The sequence below is a fragment of the Ctenopharyngodon idella genome, chromosome 3 (genome assembly GCF_019924925.1).
Source record: "Ctenopharyngodon idella isolate HZGC_01 chromosome 3, HZGC01, whole genome shotgun sequence".
NCBI classification, from domain to species: domain Eukaryota; kingdom Metazoa; phylum Chordata; class Actinopteri; order Cypriniformes; family Xenocyprididae; genus Ctenopharyngodon; species Ctenopharyngodon idella.
The window spans coordinates 55,162,266-55,176,117 of NC_067222.1; the positions used below are offsets into that span (position 1 = coordinate 55,162,266).

Genomic DNA, 13,852 nt, shown 5'->3' on the forward strand with positions numbered 1-13,852 from the left:
CCTCTTAGGGTCAACCTGATCAATAAGTGGGAAATTCCTCTGTGGGGGAGTTTATGGCTCTTGTTTTTGAGCATGATTAAACTGGGCCTGGGATTGTTTTCATTTATACTCCAATTAATACAGCAAACACAAATTGCAAAATGCATCCTATGAGGAAGTTATACATGAAAGTGTAAGTCATGAAATGAGCATTAATTTGATTGGAGACACAATATACGTGAGGTTACATGAACTAGTAGTTCGCACATAAGACATGCATAAAACAAAATACAAAACAAAAGACACTTTACAAGACAGTTATAATCATACGCACAATGTCCTGGGGTGCATGTTCGTTTATAGAAAAGTTTGTCTATAAATTGAGGCAGAAGAGTCTGTTTTTACAAGCTTTGTGACTTCTCTATGGCCTAGTGATTCAAAGTTAGTTTAATGCCTACAAAAACGACTGGTTTGGACAACAACGAGCTTCTTCCCGGGTTGGTGACATCATAAACCCTGCAAAACACTGCCCTCAGGAACACGCAACAAAGTGGGCGAGGCCATGTTGCGCAGCATATGGAAGCGGAAGAGTTGTGTACACCGGACGCGAGCGGCGCGACAAAAGATAATAGAACCCATTATAATCAGTGTTATTTTCTACACTGGATGCGGCGCTGAAGACAGCTTCCAGAATCTACATGAGTTCAATGCTGGATTTGCTCAAAGGCTTTTACTGAAAGATGGAGCAGTTCCCACTTTAAAAGCAGAAGCTGCTGTTTATCTGCCCCAAACTGTAAGTATGTTTTATTGTTTCTACATGTCTTTTAAACGTATAGTTCTGTTGCTATTTTTGGTTGCATCAAGGACGTAAACAAAGACCAACTCGTTTTTGCTTCGCTAGCCAGTTAGCTAAATTCTACAAACACCAACAAACTTTTACTTTCATAGACAAACAGTTGTTCATACTATAAATTAAACGCTACCTTTACAAAAATGCTACTACTCAGTCATGTATTCAGCTACAGTAAAACTTTAAAAAACTTTAATCCAATGGCTCAGTGAGGCCTTCATAGGGAGCAATGACATTTCCTCTTTCAAGATCCATTAATGTACTAAAAACATATTTAAATCAGTTCATGTGAGTACAGTGGTTCAATATTAATATTATAAAGCGACGAGAATATTTTTGGAGCGCCAAAAAAAAAAAAAAAAAGACTTATTTAGTGATGGCCGATTTCAAAACACTGCTTCAGGAAGCATCGGAGCATAATGAATTAGGGTGTCGAATCAGCGGTTCGGAGCGCCAAAGTCACGTGATTTCAGCCGTTGGCAGTTTGACACGTGATCTGAATCATGATTCGATACACTGATTCATCCATCGGATTTCAACTAAAATATCTTAATTTGTGTTCCGAAGATTAACGAAGGTCTTACGGGTGTGGAACGGCATGAGGGTAAGTAATAAATGACAGTATTTTCATTTTTGGGTGAACTAACCCTTTAAAAGCCGCGATTGCAGAGGTTCTGCTTGACCCTCTTCATCTGGGTCTGATTCGGGCTCAATTTGATACAGCAATATAGATGCCATTATTTACATTTCCACTGAAGCACATGTAATGGCTCTGGTAACAATGAATGGTAAAGGGGGCGTGGCGTTTCCGGACACTTCAGTGAATCACGATACACTGGGCCAGCTAACCAATCTGAGCACATTGCGTATTTCGGAGGGAGTGGCTTCATAGAAGCAGGAAGTCAAATGAGCCGTTCAAATGATAATGGAAACAGAGGTGTAGAATAAAGGTAAAATATATGAAAAATACGTTTTTTAAAAAAAACAAAGCATTAAGACATGTTAAACTGTGCCCCAAAAACACAATCAAGCCTAGGAAAAAAACACTGAACCACCCCTTTAAAACGTCTTAAAAAGCCACATATGTACACCAGGGAAATCTAAATTTTCTAGGGGACCATGCCCCCGTACCCCCCCAAACAAACAACATTTTCTGACCAGGGTAATTATGAAACCCAGCGTACGGCCCGGCTTATATTCTATCTAATGAAATCTGAGGTAAACGTGTATTTCTACAAATGTGCGCACTTTTGGACTAAAAGTTTGTATGTGTATGCACTGTGATCAAAAATAAATGGGGCCAAACGCGATTGAATGTAAAGGTTTGTGTCTCGTTATTCTATTACTAACTACCGATTGATTTTGCATTTCTATTAGAAATTTTGAATTATTAGTGTCATTGTAAATTGTGGTGCAAATATCTAAGCTAATACTTCAAATCTCAAGGTTAAATCAGAAGATTTTTTGTAAAAATGTTTCTGTAACAGCTGCCAAAAAATAGTATATAGCTCCACTGTGGTTTTTAACAAATTTTCAAAAAAAAAAAAAAAAAAGGAAGAGTTTCTGTTTTTTTTTCACAAATCGCACCCTGCATATATATATATATATATATATATATTAAACATTGTTTGTACCATGTTTGTCACTGTTTTAATTTTAATATACAAAAATTATCTGGTCAAATAGTTGGATTTCTTCTGTGATTGTAGACAATGCATGACTTTTATTTTGGAGTGACGACATGACGTCATAAGACTGCGCCGCACACCTGCATCTGTTGTGATTTTGCTGAACAAAGGTTTGTTTTAAGAATTTAAGCTGTTTTAATCGACAGAAACAGTTTTGTAGTTTTAATAGTTTTACCAGCGATGTTAAAATAGTTTATTTACTATTTAATGTAACATTGTGATTCTTTATCTAAGTGTAATGAAGGATATTTGTGTGAGTAAAGCTCATCCACTGATGAGAAACAGTAAACCTGCGTCTCATTTCTCTCTATATATCATAAATCAGTTTATCATGAACACGAGTTCAGTCTCTGGCGAGTAATGATGGAGAAACTGAACTTTTCAACTCCGAGTCAACTGAATCAAATACTTTGAGAAATGATTCAGTGAATCACGACTCGTGCTGCTCAAACAGTGAACATGAACAAGAACAACAAACACTAACAAACTAACTAAACATGTTTTCATCAAAGAGTAATCATTTAAATATAATCTATAACTCATTAAATACCAAATGTAGATCATAAATATCTAAATATGAAGTTTATTAATTTGCAGCGTTAGTTTTGAGTGTTTTTGTTTGAACTGGTCCATTTAAGACCATTAACTCTGTTAATTATTCTCTTCTTAAAGATGGCGTTTATTAAAAAGGAGACTGAAGACATAAAGATGGTGATTATTAAAGAGGAGACTGAAGACATAAAGATGGTGATTATTAAAGAGGAGTTTGAAGAAATAAAGATTGAAGAAACATTCAGTGTGAAACATGAAGATACTGAGGAACAAACAGGTTGGTTTTATTCTCACAGCTGAACTCAGTCATTTGATCATTATTAAAATGTCCAGTTCTACAGAAATAGAGAATATACAGAAGTATAATATTACAGAATCCATTCATTCCAGCGTAATATCATTCAGTTATAAATTATCAAGTGCCCCTGAAGATCTTAATTCACTGCTTCAGGTGTGTTCGATCAGGGTTGGATCTGAACTCTGCATGTATGTAGATCTCCAGGAACAGGACATCTAGTGTTTCATTCCTATTCAACTGCGCTCCGTCTGTTTGATGCACATGTTCGTACTGGTATTTGTAGAAAATGCACACTTGCATGAATTTGTAACAGTTATAGTATAACCAGTTTTATGCTGAGGAAAACACATCTCATAAGCACTCATTCTTTCTGTCTAATGTCACTAGTGTGATCGCTCTGTACCGTTCCCTGGCCCGCTTGAAGGGGCAGTGAGATCGCTAACTGTGCCGGAGTACAGAATGGCTACTACTATTGTATGTGCTATGTCTGACATTACAACAACAAATATCTTCTATTACTTATTGAATAGTAAAACACTTTTCAATTAATTTAAATAATTCAGGTATATTTAGGTTTATATCGGTCTGGTTCTCACCTTATTGATGAACAGGAATTGTAGTTTGCAAATTCCTCCATCAATGTCAGCTCTCTTCTAACAAGCTGATGATCTTAACCAGATGTGAAAAATAAAGGATACATACAAAATGTACAGTGGTGTGTCCCTTTGGACCAGATTTGAAAACCACTGGTGTATAAGATCTATAGATGGGCAACTCTGGTCCTGGAGGGACACTGTTCTGCAGAGTTTAGCTCCATCATTGATCAAACACACCTGTAAAAAAATAACCCAACCCCAAAATGTAACAATAAAGGCTGATTTTTATTTCTGTGTCACACCTACACCTGAGACTCTGCGCAGTAGTCTATGATAGGGGTGTGCACAAATAGTCCAATATTTGAATATTCGATCTGTAATTAATATTCGAAAAAATATATTCACAAAATGTTGAGGAAAGACAGCTGTCCATCACAGCATTCACGACAGGTAAGCGCAGCTGTAACCCAAGTGAGCAGAGAAGATTTTGAGACATATGCTTCCTTTAAGTTTCATCGAGGGAGATATATTTACAGAAAATACAAAGTGCTGCTGTTGGAAACTTAGCTTAACACACTGTTATGTATTATCGTTATCTTTGTGTCTCTGCAACGTCTGTCAGTGCAGCTCGTTTTCTCACCCGAGCATGTGGATATTATAGTTTTTTCTCAACATGAACATGTGAAACAATATAAACACGATAATCATATACTGACTCGAGTGTATTATGTACATTACGTTTTGTACGATAACTGGTGCTTTATTAGTGTTTTTTCCCGTTCGCGCTGCTTGAACTTAAATGCTTTTGTTCTTTATATGTGTAACATATGGGATGGGACAACGGAGTTGGAGATCCACATGCAGGCTTTATAAATAGGATGAGCGTAGTCGTACAGGCAGAGGGTCAAACACCAGCAAACAGATACAAGAAGGCAAGGCAAAAGAGTAATCCAATCACAGGCAAAGGTCTAGGCAGGCAGCAAATGATCATCAACAAGGAAACGGTCCAGACTCAAAAACACAGGCAAGGATCAAGGAACATTGAGACAAGGTCGGGTACAAGGCTAAACAATAGCTGTGTCTCATTTCGAAGGCTGCGTCCTCCAGAGGTCACATTCAAAGGTTGCACACGTCATTGAGGCTGTATCGTTCCAGAAAAGTAAGTAGGATTCTCCGAACGTGACCTTTGAATGCGTCCTTTCACAGGAATTCGGAGGATGCGTGAGGTGTATCCTTCGCTGCTGCAGATGGCCCACAATTCTTTGCTTCTCTGTTAACAACCGTCATTTATTTGAAAAAAATAAAAAATAAATGGCGGCGTCGGCAAATGTACATACAAGCGAAGATGTGTTTAGATGTAAGTAGTTTCAAGTTTGTTTTTGTTTTAAACTTTCTTCCTAATATCCTCCTCTTTTGTCTCTGTAACGGATATCTGTTGTACATAAGCCAGCTCCTCAAGCATTAACAAAAAAAAAAAAAAACAAGTAAATACATTTTCTTTTTAAATTACATACAAATTTATTAATAATTTTCATTCATTGGCTGAGAGCACAACGAGGCTGCCGTGAACGCGTTGGCATAGCAACGATATACTTCCTGTTTCCTTTCCTGCCTGTGTGTCTACAAAAGACGTCTCGTTTAATTCTGGCTAAGGACACTCCATATACCGCATCCTTCACAGAATTCATCCTCTTGAGGATGCAGCCTTCGAAATTAAATTAAATGAGACACAGCTATAATTTAGCAATGAGTGTGTGTGAGTGCAGCTTATAAAGTGTCACTGACGGGAAACAGGTGCGAGTGCATGATTGGTTCCTAGGTGGGGGGATTGTGGGAAATGGAGTCCATATGATGATAATAGAACACAGACCCAGGGCACATGTAACAATATGTTTTGTTTGCACATATTGTTTAATGCTTTGAACTAAAAGAAACCCTTAAGATATAATGTAAGCTTGTTGTGTATATTGCCTAATCGTAAGCTTGTCTAGAAATGGTTACAAAATCTTGATGAATATAAAAAAATAACATCTTTCTCGTTTAATGTCATTTAAATGAACGAATATTAGTTTTTTACGAGCACATATATTTGAATACAAAATTTTGGAAAAATGCCCATCCCTAGTCTATGCGTCGGTTTTTAATTTATACTTCAGTGTCGTTGTCCGTGTCGACGTGCATGCAGAGTCCACGTAGTGTCCACGGTCTTGAGTATCAAAGCAAAAGCCAAAGAAGAAGCACCTTGTCATGTACGTTGTCAGAGAAGCAGCAAATAGGTAACGACTTTTGTTGTAGTTTGATTGCATGTGTCCCCTGAAACAAAGTTTTTTCATTCCTATGGAAGTTGAAAACACTCTGTTATGAGGTTCAAAAGTGTGGAAGGAAGATGGCAGGGTCAGCGTGACTGGAACTCGTGGTTTATTCAGTTCTTATATGGTACAAACAAATAAAAGTTGTGCTCTCTGCACTCTCAAAACTTAATCAACATAAAGCTGTCAACACAGTAATCAAATTCCAGTCTCCACGAGTGTCCAGTCAGTCTCTCTCTCAGCCACTTCCTTTTTCCTGGTGGCTTTATCTGGTCTTCCCATGTCAATTACTGCAACGAGACACAAGTGTTTATCATTTGCACTTGACCTACTTATGCACCGCTCGTCTCCTGCCTCTCTCTCCCGCTGCAGACCTCGTTGAACCACGCACCCCTTGCCACACACTCGCTCTTCTCCGATTGCTCCGCACCAATTTTTTGACCCAAGGGAGGGATTTTAACAGACCAATCACAGCGCTTGCGGTCTGGGTAGAATTGATGCGTTGTTACATCTTTTTTAAGAGGTTCGCATCAGGCTATGTCATAGGCTACATGTGGTACTCACAGCCTACGCTGTACCTACAGCGTACACGTGATGCAGAAGTATAAATCAGCCTCTTCAGGAATAAATCAAGTATAAATCAAGTCTTCAGGAATGCTTGAAAATTACAGGCAGGTGTATTTGATTAGGGATGAAACTTAACTCTGCAAAAGAGTGGTCCTCCAGTACCAAAGCTGCCCATCCCTGATCCATAGGATACAAACATGTTGTTGGTTTTGATAAATGTCTAAATTGTTTTATGTCTATTTTTGCCCTAGACCTAATGGCACTGAAAGAAGCGAGTCAACTTAATGAAAGGCAAGAAGAGGAAGAACATTATTATAAACATCATTTCATGACTGGGGAAAGAGCAACACAGGCTTCCTCACAAAAAAGAGCCCAAAAGACTGGAACTAAAAGTTATTTCACCTGCCAACAGTGTGGAAAGAGTTTCACATGTGAAGAAACCCTTAAAGTCCACATGAGAATTCATACGGGAGAAAAGCCTTACACCTGCCAACAGTGTGGAAAGAGTTTCAGACATAAAGAAACCTTTAAATACCACATGAGAATTCACACTGGAGAGAAACCCTTCACCTGCCAACAATGTGGACAGAGTTTCACACATAAAGGAAGCCTTAAAGTCCACATGAGAATTCACACAGGAGAGAAGCCTTACACCTGCCAACAATGTGGACAGAGTTTTAGTCATAAAATAAGCCTTATAGGCCACATGAGAATTCACACTCGAGAGAAACCTTTCACCTGCCAACAATGTGGAAAGAGTTTCACACGTGAAGAAAGCCTTAAAGTCCACATGAGAGTTCACACTGGAGAAAAGCCATATATCTGCCGACAATGTGGAGAGAGTTTCAGTCATAAAAGAAACCTTATAGTCCACATGAGAACTCACACTGGAGAGAAACCTTTCACCTGCCAACAATGTGGAAAGAGTTTCACACGTGAAGAAAGCCTTAAAGTCCACATGAGAATTCACACTGGAGAAAAGCCATATATCTGCCAACAATGTGGAAAGAGTTTCAGTCATAAAAGAAGCCTTATAGTCCACATGAGCATTCACACTGGAGAGAAGCCTTACACCTGCCAACAATGTGGAAAGAGTTTCACACGTGAAGAAAGCCTTAAAGTCCACATGAGAATTCACACTGGAGAAAAGCCATATATTTGCCGACAATGTGGAAAGAGTTTCAGTCATAAAAGAAGCCTTAAAGTCCACATGAGAACTCACACTGGAGAGAAACCTTTCACCTGACAACAGTGTGGAAAGAGTTTCACACATGAAGAAAGCCTTAAAGTCCACATGAGAATTCACACTGGAGAAAAGCCATATATCTGCCGACAATGTGGAAAGAGTTTCAGTGACAAAGGAAACCTTACAGTCCACACGACTATTCACACTGGAGAAAAGCCTTACACCTGTCAAGAGTGAGGAAAGAGTTTCAACAGAAAAGGAAGACTTGAAATCCACATGAGAATTCACACTGGAGAGAAACATTATGCCTGTCAACAGTGTGGAAAGAGTTTCAGTCGAAAAGAAAGCCTTAAAGACGACATGAGAATTCACACTGGAGAAAATCCTTAAGCCAGGAACACGCCAAGCCGACAGTCAGTTGTCGGGTAGTTTTTGTTAGTCGGCCAACTAAGGCTATGTCCACACAGGCCGGAGCTTACCCTATCCAATCTTTTTTTTCCCCCTCATCTTAAGAAATATCTGCGTCCACGCGAAACCTCTGAAATGAATCAAAACGATGTATATACATGCCAGACCAGTATGTGGCGCTGTAATTCTACCACAGAGATGCACTTAAAGCAGCAAATAAGACTTGGAGCATGAGCATAAACCTTGCGCGCTGTATACAAACTATAGTAAAGCTTAGAAATAATGCTTTATTTGGGCTCAGTAGCTTCTGCAGCACGAACACAAGCATCTAGAGTCTGCTATTCTTGTTGTTGCTGTTTTGTGCCTGTGGGATTACAAATTTAAGAATCTGTTTAAGATCTGCTGATCCTACATCCTGACATAACCTCACATGAAATACTAAGGTAAAATATATTGTATTTAACATTTAGAGGTAAAGATAATGACAATTTAAGGAGATCAAGGCAGGCAGCCCAGGTGTCTGTAACATTAACCTTTTGTCTTCATGCACTTCCTGACCATTTGGCAGGACAAGCTCAAGATACAGCTCTGCCTTTGTCTCTATGATAATGTAAAGGTATGGGCGATACTGTCAGACTGAGTGGATTAGCACCTGTGCATTTGAATGACACCGTTATGCTGATTAGATCATGGCTGGGAAATGTAGGGAATGGGCTGATTCCTGCACTGCATTTGCATGCTTTGTTTAGATTGTCTCCACCTCTACTCTATGTATCCTTCCCCCTTGAATGTATATAAACTACAATGTACCCTGCCTTAGTTGGACTTGGATGACTACAGCGACGCACAGCGCGTTCCTCAGTAAAGAGTAACTTCTGCTTGAAAGATATCCCAACGTCTCCTGGTCTCTGCTTTGACGAGGAAAAAGTTTCCTACAGTTTTGGTGCCGTGACCCGGATAGAGCTTCTCACCTCAATCCTGATTGAAACTTCAAGCACAACAAAGATCTGATCCAAAAGAAGATCCAAGCTGAATTTTCCTGTACACCCAAGGGTTGGTGAGTGATACTCTATCCAAAAGAATCATTAAGACCAGTACAAAGTTGTTATCCTCTGCGCCGTCAGAGAAGAGTTCAAATCATTGTTAGGAAAGCACATGGACTCAATAGTGACTGAATCAGTCAGATTGGATTTGACAAAGAAATTTGGGATTCATCCAGAAAAAGTTTGGTCTATTGAAGAATGCAAAAAGGTACTTGGTGCTTGTATTCGGAAGAAAAATATGAAGGGCATTATCTGCTGCCACAGAGAATTTACTCTATCCATTGCACAAGAACAAATCCAACGTATTGCTAAGTTAGAAAAGCAGAACAAACAGTTGCACACTCGAGTGTCTCGTCTCACTCAGAAGTTGGGCCTTAACAAAGCCTCAACCAAATGTGACTCAAAAGACCAACAGTCAGATGAAAGCTATCCTGACTTAGAGTCTTTCTGTAGACTAGAGGGCAATAGCAATACTGGATTCATGGATAAAGATGTAAATGCAGTTGAAGTGTGTGGAGCGAGACAAAAGGCTCAGAGTAGGGTAAAAGGGGTTGACACAGTTACATCTGTAACCCCCATACTGCAGTTACAAGCAGTCAGTACAGCTCTAGGTCCTGAAGGCATAGAAAGACTTGCTGAGAGTTTGCCATCAGTGCAGAGAAATTTTTCTGAGTTTAGGACAGAGTTGTCCAGGAAAATGAAGCTCTATGATATGTCCCTAGCTGAAGTCACCCAGCTAATGTCACAAATCCTGAAAGAGTCAGAATTCAGTGATTTTGAAAGTGCTGTAAATAATTCTGAGTTTCAGCATTCCAGCAAAGGTGAATTGAGAGAAGGAGTTCTGAGAGTGTTACAGAATCTTGTTGGACCAAAGGTGGACTGGTCAAAGATCACTAGTTGTGTATAGAAGAAGGATGAAACTGTAAGTGAGTACACTGAAAGATTTTGTCAGTCAGCTGCAGCATACAGTGGAATAGCTGACACTCCAGAGAAGGTGTTAGAGGATAATGGACCACTGGTCCGCATGTGGTTTGATGGGCTTTCATCAGAATACAGAAATGCATTGCCTTTCTTAGACCTCACATGGTCCAATGGAACCCTGCAAAACAACTTGGATAGGTTAGCTATTTGGGAAAGAGACTCAGATGTCAAGACAAGAGTAAAGATTGCAGCAGCATCCTTTAAGGTCAACATAGAGAAACAACAGAAACGTAAATGTCCTAAGAGAGAAGGCAGTTGTCATTACTGTGGTAAACCTGGACATTGGATGAAAGAGTGTAGAAAAAACAAAAAGACATTTAAAGAAATGAACAGCTTTACTCAGCTCCTACTCAGTCTACTTGCTACATTGAAACTGCCCCTCCCCTCTTCTCCAAACACTTGGAGCAACAGCTTGTTGACATGCTAACCATTTGGGCTGTGAGTGCTTAATTTCCCCAGTAATCTACAAGAAAGCTGAAAGACTGATTCTGAACAAAAGAAAGTTGACTGTCACTTCCACCATTTGGGGTACACTGGTTAAGTACACTCACAGCCTTAAATGTTATGCTACAGCACACTCCATTCACTTATCCATCCTCTATGGGTTATGATGTCTGCTATGACTGATGTTTTATTGGAAGATGGAGATGTAGCACAGTAAAGTTTGCAAATTAACTACAGGAAGAGAATAGGACACGCAGACCAGTGAGGAGCCCAGGGAAGAACCGAAGTGCATAAGGCCTCGGGGGCCAACCCTGTGGTGAAGACTTCCTCATAGGTTTCCCCTTCTCAGTTTATCCCCACCTTACTGGTCTATAGGTGTCAAATTGATTAAGACTAGGTTAAGAAAAAGAAGAACAAAACCACTATACGATCACTAGAAGTTTATGATGATCAGAGTTAGACAGAAAAAACTATACGATCATCAGAGGTCTAACGTACTAAAGTCTATGCATGAATACTGCTGGTCTGCTGTTTCTTTGTTTTCTTGTGTTGCAGGTATGTGTATATGCCATGACGGCTCATAAGCAGCACCTGGTGTAAAGCATCACCTCAGATATCCATGTACAACCTTCATGACAATATCTGAGCAACTTGGAACAGACATGGAAATGCGTTGGAAATGGACTCCACAGCTATTCAGGCGCCATGGACTTTTAGGACTTCCACACTTATGCTACATGGTTTTCTGTGTCATCATGTAGTTTATACAACATATTACCACCCTGTGTTGTATATGTGTGTCAACAGTATACTCAAGTTTAAAGAACAACACTTATGTAAATGTTGGACACGACATAGAATAAGATGTATGTGCCTGTATCTGTTACAAGTTACATGACTGGAAGATGGGACATATGTTAACAAACATAGGTTATAGAAGGGATTTAAGAAGGTTTAAATTTGTATTATGTGAGAGTTATTAGAACTCTCAAAGGGGGGACTGTGGGATTACAAATTTAAGAATCTGTTTAAGATCTGCTGATCCTACATCCTGACATAACCTCACATGAAATACTAAGGTGAAGTATATTGTATTTAACATTTAGAGGTAAAGATAATGACAATTTAAGGAGATCGAGGCAGGCAGCCCAGGTGTCTGTAACATTAACCTTTTGTCTTCATGCACTTCCTGACCATTTGGCAGGACAAGCTCAAGATACAGCTCTGCCTATGTCTCTATGATAATGTAAAGGTATGGGCGATACTGTCAGACTGAGTGGATTAGCGCCTATGCATTTGAATGACACCGTTATGCTGATTAGATCATGGCTGGGAAATGTAGGGAATGGGCTGATTCCTGCACTGCATTTGCATGCTTTGTTTAGATTGTCTCCACCTCTACTCTATGTATCCCTCCCCCTTGAATGTATATAAACTACAATGTACCCTGCCTTAGTTGGACTTGGATGACTACAGCGACGCACAGCGCGTTCCTCAATAAAGAGTAACTTCTGCTTGAAAGATATCCCAACGTCTCCTGGTCTCTGCTTTGACGAGGAAAAAGTTTCCTACATGCCGTTAGCGGCGTCTGACTAGGGTTGACACGTGGGGTGATGACATCATCATTTCTCAAAATATACGGATAGGCTGTACACACGATAACGCAAAGATGGTGTTTTCAGATTTATCCACTCTGGAACCTGGTTTCAAAAAATAGTGGTTTCACCTTCTGAAAACGCCGGATCCGTGTGGACAAAATGCCTATCCGATACAAAATTTATGAGTATTCACAAAAATGTGTCTCCATGTGGACAGGCCCTAAGTTTTCTCAGTGTGTTCCGCACCGTCGACTGAAGTTGGTCCTCTGCTTTTTTTCCCCCGGATGATTTGATTTGTTGAATCGGCATCGATGCTCCTCGGTCCATCAGGCCATCTGATCTTTCTGCACACCTGCTGGTTCGGAAAAGCATTTCAACTTACGCAGGCGCAGAAGGGACGTGCTATTTGTCCGTCGGCTGTCTAGCATCAGTTTGGTGTGTCAGGGCAACATTGGACACAGACGTGAGCCAAAACCACAGTCTGCTTTCGACACCACTAGTTCGTCGGTGTCGGCTTGGTGTGTTCCTGCCTTTATACCTGCACTCTGTGCGGGAATGGCTTCACACGGGAACGAAGCCTTGGGGAACACATGAATATTCACACTGAAGAGAAGTCATTTACATGTGGTCAGTGTGGAAAGAGTTTCATATTTAAAGGGGACCTTAAGGTCCACATGAGGATTCACTCGAAAGAGAACGGTTTTAGAAGTCGTCACTGTGGAAAGAGCAGAGGTGTAAAGAGTACCTAAAAAACAATTCTTGAATAAAAGTACACATACTTTACAACGAAAATGACTCAGTTACAAGTTAAAAGTGACCAATTCTAAGACAATTTGAGTTAAAGTCTTGGAGTATCTGATTTTAACTGTACTTAAGTATTTACTCATGCTGAATTTAGGCTTGAAAATCTTCCACCCCCTACGCTCCCACTTTTCCAGAGCTTTACACGCCCATTTTCACAGAGATTTTGAGCTTTGAAGGACCAGGGGAAAACAGGGGGCGTTTCATGACCATTTAACAATGGACAAAATATATATATATTTCTTCCCCCCACTCTCTGACCTCCTTAAGGCTGCTGTTTAATTTGGCATTCGGCAGAAAAGCGAAACACGTAGGAAAAACTAAGACACGTTGGGGGAAGCATTTCAATAACCCTATGAATGCATATAAAAATGCAGAATCAAATCAAATTAATTGAATCGCATCGAATTTTAATGTAAATCGTCTTGAAAAGAATCGTTCTGAATTTGCAAAAATTGTTCGTGAACAAATTGAACACCTATGAATTGTGAATTGAATCGATTCGCTGTCTACCCCAAGATTCACAGCTCTAATATTCACCCTTTAAGACAT

At 39.7% G+C, this 13,852-nt stretch overlaps 1 protein-coding gene and 1 long non-coding RNA gene across 2 annotated transcripts in view; both read left to right on the plus strand.

Moving 5' to 3' along the window:
- The window catches only part of LOC127509013 (uncharacterized), a 199,719-nt gene that overhangs the window by 77,288 nt on the left and 108,579 nt on the right, over nt 1-13,852 (plus strand). The window lies entirely within an intron of this gene.
- Nucleotides 2,958-12,426, plus strand: LOC127508845 (gastrula zinc finger protein XlCGF8.2DB-like). Its single transcript, XM_051887288.1, has 2 exons — nt 2,958-3,346; nt 7,091-12,426. The coding sequence occupies exons 1-2, from the start codon at nt 3,190-3,192 to the stop codon at nt 8,083-8,085; spliced, it is 1,152 nt and encodes a 383-aa protein (XP_051743248.1). The 5' UTR covers nt 2,958-3,189; the 3' UTR covers nt 8,086-12,426.